A 25193-nucleotide genomic window follows, 5' to 3' on the forward strand; every position below is an offset into this window, starting at 1 on the left:
AACAGTAAAATACCATGGAGAGATGATGTTCATAGGGAAGCAGCGTCTGAATGGCCACTCAGAGAGGAAGAAGCCATTACACCAAAAACAGCATTAAAAACCCAGATTACAGTTTGGAAACGAACCCGGTGACAAAAAACTAAATCGCTGCTCTTGGAGACACGGCGTCATCTGGTTTAATGAAAATTTTACCTCAAGCACCAAACGGGTCTTTCAAATTATAACTTAGCTGAAAAAAACAAGCAAACAAAGAAGTCAGTGTTTTGGAGAGGTCATTCACAGTGAATGTGTGGGCAGAGAATGAAACAAGCTGGCCTTACAATCCTGGGATGGAACCAAAATATGCCACGCTATTGAAAGATGCTTGTATTATTTTGCAAATGGATAACATGTTGCCAACCCTAGCTGACCTTGATCAGTAAGTTTTTAATTTAATGTCAGAAGGTGGGGAAATAGAGTTATTGTCATTTTACAGTAAATATATGTTAGCTGTGTAAAAGCTTTAAACCAACGAACGTCAGGTCCACACATCAGCCAGAAAGCGCTCCGAGTCGCATTTCCTCATCACCCGGTCCCGTTCCCCCCATTAGAAGACGACACGCGGACCAGCGGACAAGAGGACGACGCCGGAGGACTCATTCATTCTCGTACGTGCCGAGAAATCTTTCAAAAACTTGTGTTGCCTTGCTGGCACATCGTCTCACTCGCTGACCTTCTGGACACCTAATTGGACGCCGGTGTGAAAAATGCCTGAAAATCTGGAGCAAGCGCTGCAGAAATCTGTTCCTGAAGCGTTTCACAAACAGGCCAAGAGGAGAAAGAAACACACAACTTTTTAAAACAAATGATGCCAAACCTATTGGAAGAAAATTTATATGGCTGTCAGCTGGTAGGATGTTGCATTTCGAAATGTTTTTAGTGGTAGATTGCCAAAGTTTTGTCCATCGTCCACAAACACAACAGATAAAATCGACAAATTTACAGAAAAAAAAAAGTTTCCGTAGAAATTATAAGACGTTTAAGCAGAAACTTGCTGCTAAAAATACAAAATTACAGTGGTGGTCACATTAATTCCTAAAATACGAGTTAAAACGAGTTGAAACACAACCATCTTTTGTTACTGTAGAATCATCTGAGAGTATTTTTTAAATGAAAACTTGTGATTCATAATTAACACTTTTTGAAGTAGAACGGTACTTATGAGGTGGACATGGAAGACTATTGATTTTGGTGTTGGATTTGGGCATCAATGTGCTGCTGTAAGACCGATTTTAAGTTTACTTACCGAGCACTCCGGGTTTCATTTCAAATCACCTGCTATGTGAAAGACTTCCTGGCTCTGACTGGTTGTTTCCGACCGAGCGTATTTCTTCAGATGGCTGTAGGACCGCAGGAAGAAGGCAGAGCAGGTGAAAGTTTTCACAGATTGTCTCTTGGTATTCTGTTGCTAAACAGTGACATTTCTAACAAACACCTAAAACAGACAAATTGTTTACAAAAGTCGCACACTGCAGCTTTAAAGATGTACTTTTATTGGCGTGCTTCATTCTGAACTCCGGTCATTTTCTAAATATTTCTTCTGCAAAGCTTTCTGCTCGTCTGATGCGATAAAGTGGAAATGCCAAACAAGCAGCTTATTGTGTTGCACTCAGGTTGCAACTTCTGAGTTATTAATTTTTTTTCTTTCCCATGGAATCAGTGTGTATAAACTGATGTTGAACCTTAACAAAATGTATTTGTTAAGGGTTTTTTTTGCACATTTTTTAAAAATAAAAATAAACATCCTGTACCTTAAAGCTCCACAGACAAATGATGAAGGATGCTCCGTCTTTCCTGAAGTCAACAGAGTCTGAACTCAAGGACAAAACTGAACAAAATGCTGGAGCTCTTTTCTCAAACAGACACTTCCACCAGATTCTGCAAACATGTTTTTTTTTGTTTTTAATAAATAGGCAAAAAAACAAAAAGAAAGAAATAGTCAGCAGTAATAATGTTTCCTTCCCAACGTTTCTGTCTGCTGGCTGTTTTACACAGAGGGGTCATCCTCCAAAGACACACGTCACTGATTTGAAATATCCGTTTTTAATCTCTTAGATTATGTACAACTTTCAGGCTTCGTTTTAGTTGTTAATATACATTCATGATTTTACAAAATGATATATTTTCCCCCATTCTAGTTTCAACCTTTCACAAAAAAAAAAAAAAAAGATTAGAAAAAAAAAAAAAAAGATTAGAGATGATTGAGCTGTAATGGCAGCAGCCAAACCTTTCAACTGTCAAACCTCAGGCACAAATATATGGACTTAGCACTTAAATGTAAGACATGATGCAGGAACTCAACTGAGACACAGGTAAGGCGCTGTGGCTAACCTGAGCCTTGAAGTGAACAGTTTGCACCAAGCGTCTTGCCGCCTTTAGCTTACGTTACATTGGAAGAGTTCACAGGTTGTTTTTTTATGCTTAAGAAGTACAAAAATGTCTTCCTTTCCCTACAAAAGTGAACATAAACACCATAATATCCAGAGAGACACGTCTCTTTTCACTGGAAAATGGAATGCAAAGGAATGAAAGTGAAAAACTTCAATCCACTTTCAGTCGAAGGTTCTGGAAACTCCTAAGATGTCCCCAAAAAAATAAAAGGGGTGGGAATTTTCTCCAATCAACATGAAATGATGGTTAAAGTAATTAAAAGCAGCCAATTTGTTACATTCAGAAACAAAAAATACAGCATGACAGTAAAATGCTTTTGAAACGTATACAAATATGGAAATGAGAACTCTTTAAAAAAGAAAAAAAGAAAAGAAAAAGCGACGATGATGAGAGAAACTGGAGGTTTGTGGATAGAAAAGGCTGCTGGTGATGATGGAAGCCACGCAGGAGCAAAAGTGTGGAGATGTCGCCAGAAGCTCTCATTTCCTGATGGCGGCCACCGCTTTCTTGGCGGCGTCATCCAGGTTGTCGGCTGCTGTGATGGGCAGGCCGCTCTCGGTCAGGATCCTCTTAGCTTCGTGAACGTTGGTGCCTGACAGAGAGAGAAACAAGCAAAACGCCAGTAAAAGAGGGAACATAGGAATTACTCAGACAAATGGCTCTGAACAGAGAATCTGAAGGTTTCAAAAAGTCAAATTCAAGACTTTTTAAGACCTAATTAATGCCACCTTGAATGAAAATAATAATTGAATAAAACATAAATATGGAGAATGGTTGGAAGATCCTGCTATCCTGCTTCTGGGGTCTGCTTGTGGCTCTTTTGTGCTTCTCACTGCATATGACTCTATAGCTTTAACCCACATAGTGCCTTGCTTAAGAGTATTTATTCTTTTTTTTTGGCACAGAATGTATCTAGCCTCATATTGGTTGACGAAAAATGAAAGCTGTCCAGCCAACTGGGAATAAATTTGCTCTTATCCATGATAGATGCAAAAAGCTAACCTAGCTAACAGGGGTATATTAGCAGCTAGCTACCAGTAGCCTCAACCACCTCGAGTCACATGACGCAGTGAAGATGTCTGTGTGCAACTCAATTTTTTTGCCTGACAGAAAACTAAATACACAAGATGAAACAACAAAATTTAAGACTTTGATGAACAAATTTAAGGCCATCTTACATTTTTAAGGTGGATTTAAGACATTTTAAGGCCTTATTTTAGAAACAGGAATTTCAGACTTTTCAAGGATGCGCAGACATCCTGCTTAACAAGGTTTGACCTGATCTGACATCTGGAGTTTAGAAGATAAACAGAGGAAGAGCTCCTCAGAAGGAATCACTCCATGGGTCAATGATAGGACATTCACCTGCTGATCCCAGAGCAGTGTTACGGCAATGTGTGTGTGTGTGTGTGTATGGATGCTCCCCTGGCTTCGCCGAGGTCAGGGAGAGCAGGTGCTGGGTGACACACCGCTGATCACAGCCTTCGGTGAACCTGAAAGAAAGAGCCCAGAAACCTCCTGGGGGGATGCGCGGTAATCCCCGAGTCGCTGTGACACGGCGACTGGGCCGAACGCCGCTCAGCCAAACGCGAAGCTGACAGCGGAGTCACAACACAGAGTGGGGAGGAGAGGCGAGAGAGGGTGACCGAGTGGGTGGGTGGGGGGGGGGAGGAAGGGAATGGTAAAGTGAGAGCAACGGAGCAAAAGGTCAAACGAAGCAGTGATGCCCCGGTGACTGCTGTAGGAGGCCAGAAGATCCAGCTGTTTGCTTGGCATTTACTGAGTCTACACACAACGGAAAAAACAAACAAACATCTATTTACATCTAATCAGTCTCATCTGATCGACAGCTCTTTACTCGATCAGCTGATCTCCTGTTGTAACAAACCAGACCCTTATAAAGGTGTGTGTTACACTATTCCAGCAGTACAAATAAGATCCTTATCCCATCTACGTGAGGCTCAGTGGAGCAGTAGAACGTTACTCTTTTAAATGATTCGGAGATTTCTATGCTTATCAGCAGGAAACTATCATAAACAATTTGTTGGCAGTAATTCATGTAAATGGTGCCTTCCACAGGAATTTACACTTCTTCTTGAGCTTTTAGGAGAGGAAGCAACTCTGAGCCCAAAATTGAACTTTCTGGGTGACGCACAAAATAATGTCTGTTCTAAAAGAGGGGTTTCCAAACGTTTCCATTTTTCCCCACAGCGCTCCAAAAGGCATTAGCTTCTGTTCAGGGACCCCATTTAGTAAACACACAGACAATGCTAGAAAATATGTCAAATAAAAAATGCAACCTTTAGAATGTATTTCCCCCTCACCCCCTGGGATTTCATTCACTATACAGTAATAATTTCAGTTTAGCATAAATGCTGCCTGATGTTTTCTGGTTTTAGCTCTTAGGGTTTTTACCCACCTGATAAATTTGACAATCAGCCAATCGGAAAGATGAGCAAAGAGCATTTCAATTAGTTATTTTTAACATATTTATCACAATAATTATTGATAAACAGATTAGATTTTAAGATAATAAAAAAACCACTTATTAGATTCAATCTTGTTTTATTTCGGGGTTTTTTCACCCCCCCATTTTCTCTCCAATCCTTTTGAATCCCCTCCAGCGCCCCCTAGTGGCCCTGGCCCCAACTTTGAAAAACACCACTATGAACAGATCATTTCCACTGTGAAACGTGATGGTGGCAGCATCATGCAGGGGGGAGGCTGTTCTTTAAATCAAAGCATGATCATGCAGTGGGACTGGTTTTCATAATGTAACAGAGTGACCCTATGACAGTAAACTAATTTATGTGCTTAACAGAAAAAAAAAACAAATTTTTGTGTGTGTAATTTTCACATTCATTTGTCACTTAATTTACTAGATCAATACCCGATTAACTGATCTCCTTGCAGCTTAAGCCGCTCTGGTTTTGGTCGAACCTACGGCGAAGGTTTGTGCTAGCTCAGGCGCTCCCAGCTTGACCTCTGCTCCCCTGGCCCCCCGGCTGGCGTGTAATTAAAACGGCGCGGTACGTGAATCCTCCGGAGGCCCGGCCACCCTGATCAATAGACCTTTCATGAGGAATTCTATTACCAGCGCCACTTAGCGCCTAATATTTCACCTCTTTTGTCCAGCCGTATAAGTCACTCCATACACATTTTCCGCGAGCTCACACTCCAAAACAATCAATGCGGCGATGTGATTAATTAGAACGCGAGCAGGAAGAGACCTTGTTCTGACACGCGAGCGGGGGATAGGGTGTCTCGAGTCGTTTTCTCGTCAAGCGGCGGACGGTGTCCCGGCCGGGTGTACTCGTGTCTCAATTGCTGACGCTGTCGCTCACACAAACACACACGCAGAGAGAGAGAGAGAGAGAGAGAGAGAGAAAGAGAGAGAGGAATATTGCAGAGCTGCTCACTTTACATTCAGCAGACTGACCAATGAGCTGCTCTAGGATTGATGGGTCTATGATGCTCTGCTGTCAGACTTATCTGCCAGATGATTAATTCAACAAGCTTAAAAACAACAGTGGACAAAAAAACACAAGCGGAGAAGCTGTCACTGCAAATACATCATATAGGAGATTTCCTTAAAAAAAAAAAAAAAAAGACAAATAAGAAAAGAGAAAGAATGAAATAATTTAAACATTTTCTACCCCACTCTCCCCCCCACAAACCGTAAATATTTATGAGCAGCAGTGGCGCGTGCCACATTGTTCCGATGATGCATCTGCGCTACCTGTGCTACCCGTGTAAAGTGTGAAGGCAGGCAGGGAGCGACACATCTGCGGGAGAGAGGAGGAAAAGTCATGCATTTATGTGCCGCGTTTTGCTGCACATGTGTGCGTGACGGCTGATTGCAGTTCCGCTGCGAGCGGTAGGGAGCACTGATGGCTCACAGCGGCGGCCGCGAAGTCGGAGCCCCGCTGGATGAGAGCGAGTGACCGAGTGGAGGAGGAGGAGGAAGTGGAGGGGATCAATGTTTATTCCTGGGAGTTCTCACCTGCAGCCACTAGGTGCTGCTAGAGACCTGCTGACAGGCTGGACAGGATGCAGTCCTGAGCTTTATGCCTGTGTTCATGTTTCAAGAAATTACACAATCATTCACAGGTTTATTTACTTAGTAATACTGTTGAGAAAAGTTGACATTTATTTGGATGATTTTGAGCCAAAGCTCATTAAAAAAAAAAATCGGTTTCTTAGAAAGATAAAATAATACATAAGATAGATTTTATTTATTTTTTTTAAGTCTTAATGTTTGGTGTGGTTTACTTTCACGTTTCACTTTTTCGCAAGTGGACTATAATTTGAGAATTATCATTGCTCCTGTTTGACAGAAGGGGGATATATCACAGACTTGGAAAAAAAAAATCAAACATGGAAGTCCTGCTTGCTGTATTTGAGCTGTCGCTACAACAGCAATAGCGTTCTGATTGTCAATAGCAGCTCATTAAACGCAGGTTTCGCAACGGGATGCTTCCAATTTTGGAACGGCGTCGGCAAAAGCTGTTGCAAGCTGAACGAGGCGAGATGCTCTCTGTGCCTCCTGACCCACAATGTGCTGCCAGCAGCATCGCTGAGCAGAAATCGGGCGGATTGGCTGCGACTCCAGTACAACCAGTACGGGCAGCAGTGGAGTTAGCAACACCGAAGGGCTTATTTTTACTATAATGTTCAGCAAAGTCAAAAAAAAAACAAGTATATTTCCTGTAGCTGGTTTGCATTGGGGCCGGTTTGTATTCACACCAGAAGTTTGTGTGGAAGCGGACCGGGACCAACTTAAAAAGCGGGTCTCGCTCCGGTTGTTTGGATCGCAACCAGGTGAAAAACATCAGCCTACTAAAAAGCATGGCAGTGTACTACACAGTTTATGTACTTCTTATGATATAATAACTCGTCCCCATTGTTTGTGCATCTCTCTCTCATCTTCCTTTTAACGATACCTGGTACCTGTAAGGGTATCTTGCATATATCTTGCATAAAATGCGAGTTATACTTTTTTAAACCATATCTCATCATTACTGATGTAATTAACCGAGATCTACCTCTAACTGCCAATATAAATGGGAATGCTCAGACTCCAATGCTAAAGGAATTTAATTTAGAACATTAAACTACATAAATTCAAAGCTTCAACCGTGTTTTTCTTTTTTTTTTTAAACTCTTCATACTCTGATTTGATATGAGCCGGCAACAAACCAAGCCAGGTCTGCAGTCAGTATTTAGCTGTGTGATACAGTGCCACTTTACAACTCGTTTCTTTTGGAGCTCTCCTCCAATTAGGAAGCTCACTCGCGACAATTGAGAGAATGTCACTTTGATCCATGAGTTAATTACGGGCCAACTTTTAAAGAGCGTAATAAGGCCAGGGACCGTGCCAGTTTCTGCACAGGAGAACTTCAATTGATGCCACCGAACATAAAACTGTGACTAACTCTGTCTTAGCACGCCGACATCTGTTGGGGAAACTCATCTCTCTGACAAGCATGAAAAAAGTTGGGTCAGTTTCATACATGTATCTGAAGTGCCTCGGTGCAGACAGAAAGGCAAGTCGAGATTATTTCTTTTCTTTGGTTTTTGTGAGGATGTTGGCAGTAGAAACAAGGAAACAAGGAACACTTAGTGGGTCTTTATCATCCTCCGGTTAATCCGTTCTCAATCAAATTAATGGCTTAATCCAAGTCTGTGATTCTCAAACGGTGATGCTAGGGCCACTGGTGGGAAAGAGTAGCAAAAGTGGACAACAGTGAACCATCAAGTGGCTCCTGATGTTGTGTTCAATGCACCTTTGAATTTGGAGCTTCGGTCTCTGGATAATACTAAACCCAACTAAACCTTTTGGTCGACATTTCCTCATGCATCCTTTGCGCCATTTCGGACATTCAGATTATTAAATTATATTTCTTTCATCAGATATAATCTCTAATCCAGTGTATTAACTTTTTTTTCATATTTTTTCAAACAGCTAACTTTTGCTAAAACTTATTTTTTCATAGAAATGCATGGGGAAGCTTTGAGATAATAGTGCTCCTTGAAGGTTAACTACCTGATCATTCCTTTCAGCAAGAAACACCATTTAAATCTGACAAAAGGTCACCAGTCACTGGCTTATTACCAAGCGCGGCAGCTTTTTAACATCTTTTACCGTTTTTATAAAATAACGATTCAGATTTCTTTTTTTTTTTTGCCATTGTAAAAGCCCTTGATATGACTCTCTGTGTTTGTGAACATGAGCCGCTCGCAGACAACAAAGCATCTTTATTAATACTATTTATAGCTGAGCTACAGAGCTCTGCTAAGACACCTACCGATTTCACTGGAACCTCTTCCTCTTCTCCAGCTTAAAAGTTGTCCCTCCTCAGATTTGTAATTTATCTGATACATCAGCTTATATTTTTATCTATGCTTATGATTAAACTTTTTTAGCATATTTCTAGTCAAACTGCTTTAACATGTCTACTTATTTTAACTTCAACTTACAGAATTCATGTGTCATTTACAGGGAAAGTGCAATTTTCCCAGCGAATTTTCTCTGCAACCAGGCTAACTGCTAAACTAGCTTCTGGGAGCTAGTTCACATGTCAAAAATTCCCACTTAAGAGAGACAAAAAAAGTTAGCAGATAATAAAAAAAACTATTTTAAAACGTAGGTCTTTTTTTCCTGTTCTATGATGTAAAACAGCAAACCGAAAAAGTCCAAGTCAGGTCGTGCGATTTAAAAAAAAATGTCTGCAGTATTACTTGGAAAACCTTCGGTTGACTCGAGTGGCGCTTCAAACGAACATTTTACAACAAGAAACTCAACTTCATAAAGCATGCCCATCATAAAAAAATATATATATATATTTTTTTTTACAATTTTAGAAAGAATAAACACTTAATGAAATAATAACCAACAGAGCCCCAGCAGTCTAACAGTAAGAGAGTAGCTGTTTCCATGCTCTAATCTTTATGCAAAAAAGACAGTTCCTTCATATCAGAGTTACATTCTTTGACTCTGAATATGATTGCTGTATCTCACAGCAGTTGGAGTATTCCCTTTACGTTCCAGGATGAAGAACTGCCTCTGCCCTCATGTGTCCAACATCAAATGCCTCTCATTTGAAGGCAGAGCAGGGGGCTCCTCAATGCTGCAGCAACTTCTTCCTTTGAAGTGCTAGCCAGCCATTAATTTAAGTTTTCATGTCTTTTAAACTGTCTAGACCGCTGTTTAAGAAGTAGCGCGGCTAAGTCGGCCGGATTTAAACCACATATTTGACACTGGCAGTTTAATCTCCGGGATCATGTTTTTGGTGAACTCTAAAAAGCCTAACATGTCAGCCAGAAGCAGCAGCAGCAGAAAAAGAAAAGTATTTAAGACACAGGATTTATTCCGATAATCTAAATGCAGAAAGCTGCATTTGCCGAATCTGTTGGTACACTCTGTGCAGAACGGCCATTTAAAGAATAATGGCTCGGATTCTACCGAAGGTCCCGTTTTAACCTGATTAGGCTCCAAAATCTCTTCTTAAATAAACAATATGACACCTTTAAGCAAAAATCAAACCTCTGCTCTCCTAAAGAACGGCTCAGTGAGTCAATAGGTTGGAGAACGCAGTCAACTCTTTCTCCCCCCTGGACCCTGAGGACTACTTAAAGGGAAAAGTGTCCCTTCAAGTCGAGCAGACAGTATGCTCACAGTGCAATGAGTCCATTTTCCTGCTGTAGCCAAAGAGGGCAGTGCTGCACTTTCTCAAGTAGCTCCCTCCTATTTATACCTTCAATATTTTTCACCACACATGCGTAAATATTTTCTGTTTTTTTTCCCCACTGAGCTGAATCTGTTAGACGAATATAAAATGACAAGATTACAGCCATCCCCCTTCCCCCACAAACATTAATACATCCCTAATAGCACCCTGACCACATGGCACCTCTCCTCTACATCTGGGAATACATAACTCTCCGCATGTGCAATCAAGCGCCGTCTTTTAAAAAGAGCCTTTCCAATTAAAAGTGCGCCCGTTAATCCATTCTGATCCCGTTGAAGAGCGCCAGGCCGTCCTTGCCGCCCGGCATCCGGCCGAGCGAGCTGAGCTGATTGATTCCGAACCAATCCTCTCTGCAACGCTGAAGCCCGCGATGTAATGACCCACGACTAAAGCCTGGATTAGGCCCAGGCCAGGAGAGCACTGGTCGGGAGCGTCAGACGGAGGCTGACCTTCTGCCACGTTTGCGAGTCGGGCTGAGTTACGCAGCCCTAATGTGAGAAATGCTTCAACTTACTGAGAGGCAATTTTAATTGCTAATTTGGTTACTTCAACTGCAGCCTAACGTGGCGCTTCTGGGCCCTTCCTCTCCGGTAACAATTTAAAAGAACTGGATGTTTCGACCGTGTGCTTAATCAGCCGGTTTTAAAATACACGGAGGGATGTTCCAGCAGAGCTTCTTTCCCCTCCGTTTGGCTTTAAAGTTAAAACGCAGTTACGATTTTATTTCATTATACTTCATCTAAGTCCCTTACGTGACTGAGAGCAAAAATGTGCAGATGTGAAAAAAACGTGCGCGTTGACCGCCGTGCTACAGCTAGCTGTCCATTACCGGCTACTGCGCCTCCGCACACAGCCAGGTCACGGGAGCAGGTTAAAAGCCTTGAGCTAGAAACTGTATATTAAATGCTAATAAATACACACCCTTCACTTTGTGCTCTGGACACACGACTAAGCAGGATCTTGACAATTAAGGTAAGCAGCAACTGGCCCCGTGTCGGTGAGAGCCACAGCTTCCCACACACAGTGGACTGAGTGGCATTAGCATACGCAGGTGAAAGGTGAGCCAATCAGTGCCGTGTCAACTGCTACTCTGGCTGCCGCTAATGAAACACGCAACAGAATGTGATGCGTGTGAAAAATGCTTCGCTATTCTAACAACGACGACGGGCCGCAATGGGGGAGCGGGGCCAAGCGCCATGTACACAACAAAGGCTCCAAATGCAGCAAACATGTGGAGCAAACATGTGGCTTACATGTAGGTCTGTCACGATAACAAATTTTGCTGGACAATTAATTGTCTAAGAAATTATTGCGATAAACAATAATATTGTTTCAAGACCTTTTGACACTGATTTAATGGAAATGACTAATAATACATGTAATTTCCTGATAGATGCACTTTATTTTCAAAAGGACCCATAACACTGGAACTGATAAACTAAATAAAACAACCAAAAACAAAAATAAAATGGATTCTCAGTCTCCATTAACAAAAAGCGTACTTGAATAAAAACTAAACAACATAGAGCCAAAGTGGAAATAAATACTGCAAGCAACCAAAAGAGTGCAGATTATGAAGTCTGTATTGCCCTTCAGTAATCTCTAGATTTAAATAGAGAAAACCGGCACATCGGACTACCTGATACAATAGTTCACACGACACCATTTTTTGCCCCTATTTTCCCCTTATGACAGTCTTAGATCGTTGGCCGGTCTAACCGATCATCCTGCAGTGTGTGGTAGATCGCTTCTCCGATCTAAATCAGGGGTTTCCCCCGTCTAGGTGCTTAACGCTAAATGTGACAGGTAGCCAATCAGAAAGCTCGGATTATGCTCCGCGCTGAGGGGAAATTACGGAGGGGAATCCCAAACAGCTGACACGGTGCAACACAAAGTCCAGCAGACATTGGAGATGATTTGTGGTACCATCAATGTTTATTCAACATTTCGTGCAAATAATATAGAAATGACAATGGGAGGAGTTGGAGCCAAATTGCTACTGCAGTTGATAAACCTGGTAAGTTTTCAGCTGCTCTTCGTTAACGTGACATAAATAGATTATAATGATTTTCATTCAGTCAGGACTTTACGCTGAATCTAGCCACATGCACCACAGGTAGATTCTAATAAAGCATTGATTAATGCCTGGTTTTAAAATTAGTTAACTGGACTTGTAGCCATTATTTTGTGCCCATGTGGCTGGACACCACACGGCACGACGAACCCGATCAAACCTAGGATTTCTATCGGCTAAGGTGTGGTCTCAGGTTATATGGGCCGACAACTCGTGTAGTGTGAGCTGGACATTACACCAAGGAAATGAGTAAGGGAGGGTCAGTGGAGAGCACCGGAGCTGAGCCTTTTTTCATTCAGTGTCATCAACAGAAAGAAAAAAGCCCGGAAGAGACGATAAACACGATAATTAAAATGAGGTTGATAGGTTTCATTTATCGTCCGTTTAATTGATTTATCGTTTATCGCGACAGGCCTACTTACATGCAAAATACTCTGTTTACTGCACATCACTCTGAACGCACCATTCCAACATCAGCGAGACAATCATCAGAAAAGAAACAGAAAAGCTGGCTGCAGAGAAGCTAGATACATGTGCTAGAGTGGCCTAGTCAAAGTCCACACCAAAATTCAACTGCGAATCTGTGGCAAAACTTCAAAATTGCTGTTAGCAGAGGCGCTACGGCCAGTCTGAGCTGGAGACATTTTGCGAACAAAGCACATCAGTCTCCAGATGTGAAAAACTGATGAGGTTCAATAGGAGGCTGAACAGAAATGAATACCAAACATTTTAGTTTGTAAGCAGTGTTTTATTTCCTGTCACTTTACAGTTATGCACCATTCTGTGTTGGTCTATCGTAAAATCCCAGTTGTAATGGGATAAAATGGGAATATGTTCAACGGGCATCAATATGTTTTGCAAAGCACTCTGGACTGTGAATCAGAACCTCCTGAACAATTCATCTGTTTGCATGACAGATCTTAAAGACGGGTCAAAACCTGAGACACAGAGAACAGGAGGCTGTGGGATTCCTTTTTGTTTTCTAAGACGCCATCATTTCCTATTCATATAAAACTCCTATTGCGGTGAAGTGCTTTTAACATCGGCTAGAGGGAAATCAATGCGGTGTAAACCGTGTTCTGTAGGAGCACGAGGAAAAACGCTGGCGTGTCAGCGCACAAGCTACTGTTTTACCTTCGAGCCTGACCACCAGCGGGACCTTGAGCTCCAGCTCTCGACAGGCTTTGGTGATGCCGTTGGCAATGATGGCACAGTTGACAATCCCTCCAAAGATGTTGACCAAGATGGCTTCGACCTGTGAAAAGACGAGATATTTTAGCGTGAAAGCCGGCGACGCAGGGTTTTTGCAAGTTAATGCACAACATGTGAACTAACAGAGGATGACAAGAACGTCTGGATTTAATAAAACAGCTTTTAGCCAATGTACAGAAATAAAAGGAACTGCTGAAGAAAAAAAAAGGGCTGCGTGGATGGTCAAGCTGCCTGAAGAAAACTATTAAAATTTATTAATTTGGGGATGAGATCAAAAGTTATATTTCTTAAAGGAGTCAACAAAGCCAATAATGGAAAGTATCTTCTTACTATGAAATGGTGGTGGATCAATGCTGACGCTGGTGTTTTGGAGATGTGTGAACTCAGACATTTTGGTTGAAAATTTACACTTTTCAGATATAAAATTGAGCACATGATTGGATGTTCTAGCATGAAAATTACCCAAAACAAAAACACAGGTTGAGCTGTCACTGGCTACAGCAGAAATAGTGAAGGTTCACCTCAGTCTCCTGACCTCAGTGTCACCGAGATCTCAAACATGCAACGGCGCCTCCGCACACAGCCAGGTCACGGGAGCAGGTTAAAAGCCTCGAGCTAGAAACTGTATATTAAATGCTAATAAATACACACCCTTCACTTTGTGCTCTGGACACACAACTAAGCAGGATCTTGACGATTAAGGTAAGCAGCAACTGGCCCTGTGTCGGTGAGAGCCACAGCTTCCCACACACAGTGGACTGAGTGGCATTAGCATACGCAGGTGAAAGGTGAGCCAATCAGTGCCGTGTCAACTGCTACTCTGGCTGCCGCTAATGAAAACTGCGACACGATGCAGTGTGTTAAACATCCACTGCTGTTCTAACAGTGATGATGGGTTGCCATGGGGGATGAAACGAGGGATGGCAAGCACTGGATACACAACAATGGCTCCAAAGTTTTATATAAGTAGGAAAAAAAAATCACACACACACTTAGATAATAAAATAAAGTGCAACCAGTTGGATTCAGAAGTCCCCTTGACAGTCAATAGTCCACCTGTGTGTACTTTAGTCTCAGCAGATGGAGGTTTTTTAGGCGAACACTGGTGAGCAAAGAGGATGATGAAGGTCAAGGAAGGCACCACAAAGGCCAAGGATACCTTGAAGTTTAAAGCAGGAATGGGTTAAAAAAAATATAGAAAATTGTTTGACCAATCTTCTGAAAATGGAAAGGGTGTGGGACGTCTACAAACCTGGCCCCGTGGTTTGGTGAGACGTCACGGGGCAGGACAGTTTCTCTAGCCAAGAAGAAAAGCAAATTTTACAATGTAAGAAAATGAAGTACCTCCTGAACAATGTCAGAGGAGGCTACACGTGGTACCGAGAACCCAGGCTAATTAATATTTTGATCACCACTGTGTGTTAAACTTTGTGTGGCCTACCACTGAAGGTGTTTAATTCAAGACTTTTCAAGATCCTGCCTCAAAATGAGAGAAAATATAGGAAGAATATACCCAATGATGATGTGAAATATAGCTGTCAAAACCAAGTCACCACAAATGTAAGACAAACCCATAATTAGCAGGACTTGTGGTCAGCAAATCTAGAAGTTGATTTCATTTTTGTTGCCAACCATGACTTCTACGACATGGATATGGACATGGTCGGACAAACCTTCTGAATTTCAAACAGCAAGTTGTGCCAAGCGATCTCGCCGTCTGCCGTGTGTTTACTTTTGCCGTCTCTGGTGTTCTTACGGTGAAGGGATCTTAAAGTTTCTCATGAAGTGAGCAGCTGAGACTGATATCAGCGAGCACAGAAACACAAGCAGCCGGAGTGTGTATGTGTGCGATTACACTAACAGTCTAGCACTTGGTAATTACCCTGGCTAGCTCAGTGGAAAAGTAGACTTAGAGCACACAGGATTAATCCTCCGTGTTTGTTTATAATCACTGCTAATCTGTTAGCGCCGATTTGGCTGAGCAGCTTGTGGGGGTGTGCGCCCGTGTGCCTGCCTGTTGTGAATGTGTATGTTTCCAGCATGCGGTAATGATGTTTACGGGGGGGAGAAGATCAAGGACTTGGATTGCTATCAGAGCGACAGCCGTGGCATTGTCCTCGACATGCTATCCAAATGAGCATCTCCTTATGAGACGGCGGAGGATGACACGAGACCCAGAGAGAGCTCAGAAAGTAACTCTGAGGTGGGGAAATACCAAAAAGACTCTCGCTACTGTCTGAAGAAGCTGTAGTGCTTTGTTTTTTTATTTTTTATTACTGAATTTCTAATGTGTGGATGCAACTAGGGATGAATAAAAACAGGGGTGAAAAGGCAGGCTAATGGCAGCCTTCAATCACAAAAAAACATGACTCAAATGTTTCGATGCACGATGAAGAAATTCTGAGAAAATATGTTGAAATAATAGACTAAATAAAAGCAAAGAATTGCACATTTTTGCAAAATACTTTTGACATCATCGGAACCAAAAAGCAAGGCGTACGAGTTTATGGAAAATAATCTAACCACTCACCTTGTTTTTTATTTTTTTTTATTTTAGTGAAGCATCCAAGTCTCATATTCCCAGCGATTTGATTTCTTTGGAGTTCAAAATGCTAAAGATAAATCCATGAGTTAAAGATATCAGTCCTCTCTAACTTCAAAGCAAGTGATATTTTCAGAGTCCAAGTCAAATCCCTAAAGACTGAAATTAGCATTCTCCCCTCGGATGCTTATAATTTAGACTTCTCAAAACACAGAACTGCTTAAGGTAATAAAATCGCCAAAAAACTTTTGCAGTTCACCTACAAGCCACGTAGGGCACACAGGAAGAAGGTGCTCTGTGTAAACGAAATTATAAATGAACATCTAGATATTCATTCAAAAAAGTGTCTTGAACACCTTGAAACATGGTGGTGGCAGGATCATACTTTGAGGATGTTTGGTGAGAGTTAATGCTGGTAGAAACCTAAATCCTAAACTCATGCCTGATGCCGTATTGGAGAGCACAGCAGCTGTGAGCACAGATCCCCAATCTGTGCTCTTCAATTGGTTTCAGACCTACAAACCAATTGAAATATCACTGATAACACAATATTTGACACACTTTTTAGATTTCTGTTCATCAAAACATATAGAAACCAGATTATTTTCTCCCAATTTGCAACAGTGTTCTACTGTGTGTATGTTTAACACCTAAAATCATATTAAAATACATAAAATCTTCTGGTTACAACAAATAGTTGAGTGTATATAATTGACTTCTAACTTAACCACCTGAAGTAAAAGTGCATTTTCCCAAATTACATGTTCATCAAACTGTGATAATAAATGTGGGCGGTATTTCTTACACAAATGCACAGAATTAAACAATTTAACAGACCATTCGGTTTGCAGGCTTTTCATGAATGAATCTTTGAAAAAAAAAAAACAGACAAATGTTCATTTTATAGACATGACACAATATAGGATATAACTTAAAAAAATACATAAAGCACACAATGTAACGTAGAGCTGGGCCATTACAAGCTGCCCCACTAGGGGGCAGTAGAGATTTAGACACCATATGCAGCCAAATGAGCAGCAGTTCTATTCTCACCATATCTACAGCCCATTTTTCAACTCTGTCTCTATTGGGAAGCACCATATTTCTTCCATTCATGCGTCTCCCATTGACAACAATGTATATTAATGATACATAGGACATGATTTATGCTTCTTGGCACAAACGTAAATGCAGTCTATAGAAATATGGATGTAGGGAAGAGCAAGTTGTACTTTGCTGTAAGTTTGTTTTATTTTTCCACCCTGTCTTCGGTTTACAAGAAGGTACAAGCCAAGTTACATTATTCTCCCTGCGGACGGAGAGAGATGTCTACAAAGAAGCGGATATTTGATTAGAAAAAACTGGTCTCCCACTTGCGCCTAGTCCAAGAAGAGATGCAACAAAATACAAGCTTGCATTTATAATCTTCTGTGTATATCCATTTAGCCCCAGTAGTGTTATATGGGGGTTAAAACGATTCAATAATAACATGGTCAAGGCAATAGGAGCCAAATTTAGAGCCGATTTCTCATCTCCCGCAATCAAAATCTCACATTTCTCTCTTCCATGTAGGTTCTCTATGCCTCTGAAATCCAGCTTCATGCTATGAAACAGCACTGCACACTTCAATCCGCCAGAAAAAGCCTTCCAAATACCACTCCAGCGCATTTTACCTCCCCGTTACAGAAGAACAGTCTTTTCCTTAAAGGCGTTCATTTAAGGTGAGCTAAGCTGGCAGCGGGGTAGGTTCCTTTCATCAGAGCTCGGCATAAAGGCATCAGGTACAGTATAATGTGCCAGCTCACTCTTTTTCAGCAGATCTTTGTGCTTTCTTTCACTCGCAGAATGAGCTCCTGGCTTTAAAATGTGCTCCTTTTTTTCTTCTTTTTTTTTACCTGGGTTCTGGTGAAATGATTCAAATTTTGCAGAATTAGATCACCGCTGCTGGCGTTCCAATGCCATGCCAAGGTTTCTTTTGCGCCGAGTAAGAAAAAAAAAAGGGCCTTCACCAGAGAAACAAGCTTTTCTGCCTGCTTTTATACGCCCCACTAACTGCATTTAGGCCAAGAAAGAAATGTAGCCCAAACAATTTGACATGCTCATGTGAATCTATCCTCCTGTCTGGGCGCTTTCGTGAGATGTGTCTGCGACGCATCTTGCGTTGGACTCGTCTCATAACTGAACGTCAGCTGCCGTCTGCGTTGTCTCAAATGTGCATTGGAAAGTAACGCCGCACGGCAAAGAAAGTCTTGATAAAATTGATGCTGCGAGCAGCAAACAAACAGGTTTTTGCTTTTTCTCCTCCAGACTCTCACTCAGGGGACAATACAGGCATTGTCTCTTTCTACAAGGCTCCTTCACGAGTTCCTGTGTTCCTGAATTATCACGAAAATACACATTTCCATGCCCGTATTCCTGTTAAGTGTCGCTAATCTCTCTGCAGGAGAGACAAGGAAAAGCGCCCTGCTCTCTTTGTTAGCAGGAAGCTGATAGAAGGAGGAAAAGACAGCACTGAAGATGGGTACATGTGTGTCTCTCTGTGGCCTATTAAGGGCTATTGTTCCGTCTTATCTGCTGGAGACAGCCTGTACAGTCGCCGCCTGCTTTGGCAGGCCTTGTTTATTTCTCTATGATCTGTCGCGGGTCCAATGCTCAGCCCCGAGGGCAGAGGTTAGCATGCAAGCTTTCCAATCTCATGGCGGCCGTTAATTACAGATTTTGGTTTGAAAAAACAGGTGTGGTTTTGTGAAGAGATTTAAAAGGGCACGTTTGCTAGAGGTATTAATATTTTTTGAAACCTCTGAATTAGGACATGAGTGGTACGTTAGACTGCAGAGGATTAGGATGTGTTGCCACTTCATCAAAGAAGAGATATATCTCATCTGTGATCTGTCGTCTTTAGTTTTATTTTTCTCCTTTTTGTTTAGCTCCATAAACTAGTTTGTTGCAACAGTGCAAATGGCCTCTATGTAGTTATTCAGGCTATAATTAAAGTCACTGTTCTAAGTAACTATCAACTTTACAAAACGTTACACTTTGCTAGCACTGCATTTTACACACTATTGCCTTCAGGAGAGCCTTCATTCTTGGAGGACAGGCTACGTTCACACAGCAGGTAAATGCAACTAAATCCCTAAATCTTCACGGCGGTCTGAATGGCCCAATTCCAATCTTTCAACTAAAAACCACCCGACTTGTGCCACTTCCATATGTGGTACTAAATCGGACATGTATCTGGTAGTTTTCGAAATGTCAGCAGCCTGATCCGTCAAGTGGCATTTCTTTACATAATCAGAGGTGAGTGTTCTGTCGAGACAGTTTTAAGGAGTGGCGCTGACAAGTTAAGTCAAAAGTGTTTCTTGGCATTCTGAAATTTTGAAAGATGTCACTCCTGGTTCGGACGGCACATCCAGACTTCTCTGCAGAAGTTGCAGTCAATGCTCCACAAAAGGCCCTTGCTGTTAGTACTGCTTTCATTGTCTAAGCTTCTTTCATCGTATTATGATCTTAAGACAATAAAGCAGTTTAGAAAATACTCAGACAAGTGTCCGATGCCAGTGATTCCCACAACCATGCCAAGTTTAAGTTACTTAAATCTCTTTTTTTTTACCCATCCCACCACTGGATTTGACTTCTGCAGGTTGTCATGACAACATGTGTCAACTGCACAAAGTCAATGAACTGATTGTCTAATTTGCCATTTGTTTTGACAACTCCAGAAGGTGTACCTGATAAAGAGGTTAGCAAGTGTATATGTAGATGAAAAAAGATACCAAAACTTTAAAAAGCAAAAAAAAAAAAAACTATCTATGGTGTTTGGAAACACAAAATACAGCTCAGCCACAACACAACACTCAGACAAAACTGTGCTAAACTTGTTTAATTCATTAAAACAATGCCCAGTTTGAACTGGCTCTTCATTTTGGCAGTAGAGCAACCAATTTGTCTATTGTGCAAGAGTGCCAATAAAGCCATGCTCTCAATGAAAGACAGATCTATAAATGGGAATCTAATTCGTTGAGGCTCGGTTCCGTCACAACAAGAACGTTTTTTGCCAGATCAAATCTATTCTTATTGAGGCTACAAATCAAGAAGAAGAGAGTGATATAAAGACAAGACGAGGGAACAGAGGGTGTTGAAGTCAAAGAGTGAGGTGAAGTGAAACAGATGGGAGAAGAGAGATGGCGAAGAAAAGGAACGGGGAGAAGTGATGGGAAGTGGTGCAGCCATTGCCTTCCATTGAAGGCTAGGATTGGCCTGCCAAAGGAGGATAAGAGGGAAATAATTATCCGGCCTGTTGAAGCATGACAGTCTCTTCTTGGGACTGCAGAGAGACAGACTGTGCGTTGTGTCAAAGATTGGCCGTGTCACTGGCAGCGGACACTTTTGACAAACATGTCGTGTCTGAAGTTTCACTAAAAGATAAAAAATAAAAATAAAAAAAAATCCACAAACTGGTACCTGGATAGCTGTCTGACTGACACACAGGAATTACAGGTTTATTATTTCACAATTTCATACTTGTAAACTCAAATTTCTAATTTTTTTTTTAGCAGTTTTTGGACATCTGAACTGTTTAAATACAATAATTGGTAACACTTTATTTGAAGGGGGGTGAATAAGACTGACATGACACTGTCATAAACATGACATAACACCTGTCATGAACATGAATAAGCCTTCATGAATATTTATGACTGTTATAAAACGTCATTCAGTAAATTATGACACTTTTAATTCAAAGTTGACATTATTCAAAAATGTCTTTGTTATGACAACTTGACATTAACCAAGAAATCATTACTGATATACATTTGTTATAAAAGTATTACTGATTGCACTTTAAAAATTAGGTAACTTTATGTTATTAAAGGTAAAGTTTAAACAGTAATGATTTCTTGATTAATGTCAAGTTGTCATAAAGACATTTTGAATAATGTCAACTTTGTATTGAAAGTGTCATAATTTACTGAATGACGCTTTATGACAACAGTCATAAATATTCATGAAGGCTTATTCATGTTCATGACAGGTGTTATGTCATGTTTATGACAGTGTCATGTCAGTCTTATTCACCCTCTTCAAATAAAGTGTTACCCAAGAATTTACTTTTTGTTGCAGAGTTAAACAAAAGCTGGCACTGACTTTTGAGTTTCAGGTAATGATACTGGGTGATTGTGCTGTTTTGTGCCATTTGCACAAACTTATGGCAGCTCTGTTTGATGTTCAGTGGTCCATGTCTTCGTACCCTAACCCTAAACATGAATGGGAATGTACTACAATAAATGGAAATGATGTAGTCATAGTAGTTAGGGATTTCACCAAGAACAAGAGGTCCAACGCTACCTGAAACAGAGGATAAACTGCTGTTTCAAGAACAACAACAAGAAGAAGATAAAGACAAAGACGACGACAACAAAAAAGACAAGATGACAAGAAAGTAAGAGAAAAAATCTGGGAAATTCACATTTTTTCCAAAGTACTTACATTTATCTGAATTGTATGATACTCAAAACAAACACAATCAAACCTAAATAGAAAGTTAAAGAATCAGTTTTTAGCTGATGCACTTATTGAAGAGGAAAAATACAATTTGTTTAGTGTTTGACTTGCTGATAACTGATTTTCACCTGCATAATCATATAGGAGATATATTTTAATGGCTAACCCTGTCCAAATAAACACTAAAGACTTCAAAACCTCATCACCAAAGATAAATCATTAAAATACCAGTAGAAACATGCAAAAGGTTGGCAGCTGTTAGCAGGAGGGCTTGATTGGAAACAAAATTAAACTCACTGTGAATATGCCACTTTTCAAATAAAATGGAAACAAAAAGATTATTCCAAATCAGGTACTCCTTTGTTGTTTTATCTTTTGCGTTCACCTTTTCTTATTCACCATCAGAAAATAAACTTCTTTGTTGAATAAAATTTATTTTAATGCTCATCTAAATGGGGCAGTAATAACCTTTTACCTAACTGAGTTCTTGGCAAAAACCTTTATAAATCAATAATCAATGATCACGATCACCTGCATCCAAATCTTTGAGTACACGCATGTTTGCCCCGAGCTCTCACTCACATTTAAACCCATCAGCTCTTTGATTTCCATCGTTTTATCCCCAGTTAAAGTCAATAGAAACCCAATCAGGTGCAACAACGGTTTTCTTATGGTACGGGGTGAATAAAGGGGGGGGATGGATTGAGAAAGGGTGACGTCTGGTAGCTCAGGGAATAGATCCTGGAGATGGCCTTTACTTTAAAATGTGCAGGGAGAAAACTAGTGAGGTTAAAGGCTGTGACATTTTCATCATGGCTGTGTTTAACCAGCCATTCTAACCTTCTTATCTGGAAAAAAAAAGAGAGAAAAGAATAAGGCAGCCTTTCTGAACTTCTATTGAGTCGGGTATTGCCCATCGGGGCTTAGCAGGAAGTCAAGCTAAGCCTTAGCATGCGGGACAAGTTGAGCGCAATGTTTCACCTCGCTTAACAAGCCTTTAGAAAAAGAGATAATCAGGCTGCACAGGTGGGAGGGTCTAGGACCGACGCTACAAAACAACAACAAAAAAAAAAATCAACTGCAAAATTAGCAGCAGGGTACATGTTGTAATTTCATAGCCACTAATGATTATGATTTGGGTTTTAATGGCAGGTTTGGACCAAATGGGATCAGCTCTATTCCAGTCCCCGCCATTTGGTGTTGACACTCGAGAGATAAAAAAAAATCTCGCAGCATGTGGTGTTTAATGTTTGTAATCATTCGCCGTCTGATTCACTAACTGCCAGGCTTCCCTATTAAAATCATTCTAAACATGTTTGACAGGTGGGAGAGGCACAAATAATGCTAATTAGAGTAAATAAAAACTGTTATGTGGCAAGCAAACAAAAAAAAAGCTCCAATGCGTCCTGACTGAAAGGATTTATTTCCATCGTCTCCGTTTTCCCCTTTTTTCTCTCCAAAGGTAATTCTTTAATTTGTTTTCCTTTAAAAATGCCTTCTTGACTGATCTTGCTTTTTTTTTTTATGTAATCACTTGAGAATCGTCAGGTTGCTTCATGACCGCGTTCGTCACTGTATTCACTTTCAGTTGATATGCAATGCATTTGTCAAGACAAGAGACAGAAAATAGGTCGTCCGTCTTTGTGTGAAGTGAATGGTGCAAGTCTCGTATAGTGGAAAAAATACTTTCTTTATTTCTTTCCAAATAAACCTAGTCCTTGTCAATCTGCAAACTCCTGTAACTAACAAAGCCTGTGATAACTTGTTCCACATTTTCACTTCATGCATAATTTAATCAAACTCTTGAACCCTCTCTTGGTTGGGTAACAGAGAAAACGTGTAGTTTTACTCCATAAAAACAAAGCTGTCGCACGAAATGGTAACAGCTCTCCTACGGAGAAACAAAACAAGTGAAAAGAAAAAAGACCCACAATGGAGTCTATAAAAAATTTATTTTAAAGACAATAAAACAAAATCTTGTGTTGTTCAACAAAACTCGTTTTGGTCTCAACCGCTCACTCTCATCCGGTGCACAAGTAACCACATGCTTAAGTTTATTAACAATAACCATTACACTGTTAGAGATCTCCATTTTGGAGATTAAATGTCTTTCTCACCAACCTTCAGATGTCTGATATGCAGGACAGCTGAAATTCGGATCAAACGCTACGTTACAGAAATGGTCACAGCACGTGTCCTATTATACAACATAAAAATATTCATCCAAGGTGTAATAATGACTTTTTCATTTAAGAATTTAACACTTTTCTAAACTCAGATTTCTACAGTTCACCGTTCTTTGCAGACGTCTATTTAGTCGATCCATCAACCCATCCATCGTCTTCCTCTAATCCAAATTCAACAGGTACTAGAAACCATTGTTTCTTTAAGCAGACTTGTAGAAATCCTGCTTGTTGTGGGCGCTGGCAGGATCGCAATAGATGGAGAAGAAGGTATGAGACAGGAAACTTCAGGGTCTCACTTTTCAGACTATATAGTTCTGTTGCCATCCAATGGCCATGACCTCCATTATGCACTTGAGCGACTCGCAGCCAGGGGTGAGGCGGCCGGTACGAGAGTCAGTTCCTCAGACTCTGAGGGGAAAAGGTGGAGTGTTCCTTCCATGTCGGAGGTCAATGTTTGCTTCAAGCAGAGGCATCTTGAAACAGTGTCGCAGTTAAAGACTTTCCTCATGTTGTGCAGCTCCAATCCAAACACATAAATCTGTCCGTCTTTTTGTTACGATCGGCAAAACTGGGTCTTTGTGAAAATATGTTTAATGAAACCTTCTTTCTTCCAGCCGTTTTGCTCAAAGCGTTCAAAGCTAGAGGACTATTCTCATCAAAATGTACAAGGCTAATGTTTATACAGCTTCCGCATTGTTTTTGCACTCGAGTTGCTGTATGAATCTCAAGCCTCTGAAAGTCAGCTTTGCAAGACGTGCTTTGCTACGCTGCACATCGTTTGTAATGGAGATACAAAACAGCTGTGCATGTTGTTATTTTTGGAGGCACAGGATCAATTTGATGTTGAAAGGCTTCATGGAGTTGTTAACATACCCCGACAGGCTCGGATAGTCACTGAAGCAGGTGCTGAGAGTACAACCAAGATGGCGAGAACGGCTACTGGAGAATGAGAATTTCAAAACCCCCACATTGAGGAGGGTGTTTAATACCCAAAAACATCTGCAGTTATTGTCCGGAGAAGAACTGTCTTTAAACCTAGAAACCAACTAAATCAAATACCAAAACTGTGGCCCTCTGGTTACTATAGACTAAAAACTAAGTGTGCTTAGATATCATGTTATCAATCTAATAAATGCAGATTCACCTGTTTGCTGCCAAATTATATCAGTCAGTTCCTCCAGTTTCTTGAGAATTATTGTGGAAATTCACACAAAATCAACAACTTTTTTTGCACTATTGGGAGTTTATTCCAGATTTTTCTCAAAAATTGTCAAAACTTTCTTACTTGTGCTAAGCAGCTGCCTCAGTCTTAATTGATGTCAGATTATAGTCCATGACCTGTACAGCGAGTTATAAAAAGTCACATTTACCGTCATAAATAAGCGCAAATATTTCCAATTTAGTCCCCACAAACATGAAACCCTGGACTGAAAAGATGTTCAGTAACATTATTTAATTTTAAGAATTCATTGATATTTTAACGGTTTGTGAATGGG

General features: G+C 40.8%; 1 protein-coding gene across 1 annotated transcript in view; it reads right to left on the reverse strand.

Moving 5' to 3' along the window:
• Positions 1-2063: 2063 nt before the first annotated feature.
• Positions 2064-25193, reverse strand: part of suclg2 (succinate-CoA ligase GDP-forming subunit beta) — a 113173-nt gene continuing 90043 nt past the window's right edge. The window contains exons 10-11 of the mRNA XM_081607364.1: positions 13390-13510; positions 2064-3022 (exon numbers count right to left, since the gene is read on the reverse strand). Coding sequence (XP_081463490.1) covers positions 2910-3022; positions 13390-13510 — 234 coding nt within the window. The 3' untranslated portion in view covers positions 2064-2909. The remainder of the gene's footprint in view (positions 3023-13389; positions 13511-25193) is intronic.

Source organism: Poecilia reticulata, chromosome 5 (assembly GCF_904066995.2).
Source record: "Poecilia reticulata chromosome 5, P_reticulata-male-v2, whole genome shotgun sequence".
Classification (NCBI taxonomy): Eukaryota; Metazoa; Chordata; class Actinopteri; order Cyprinodontiformes; family Poeciliidae; genus Poecilia; species Poecilia reticulata.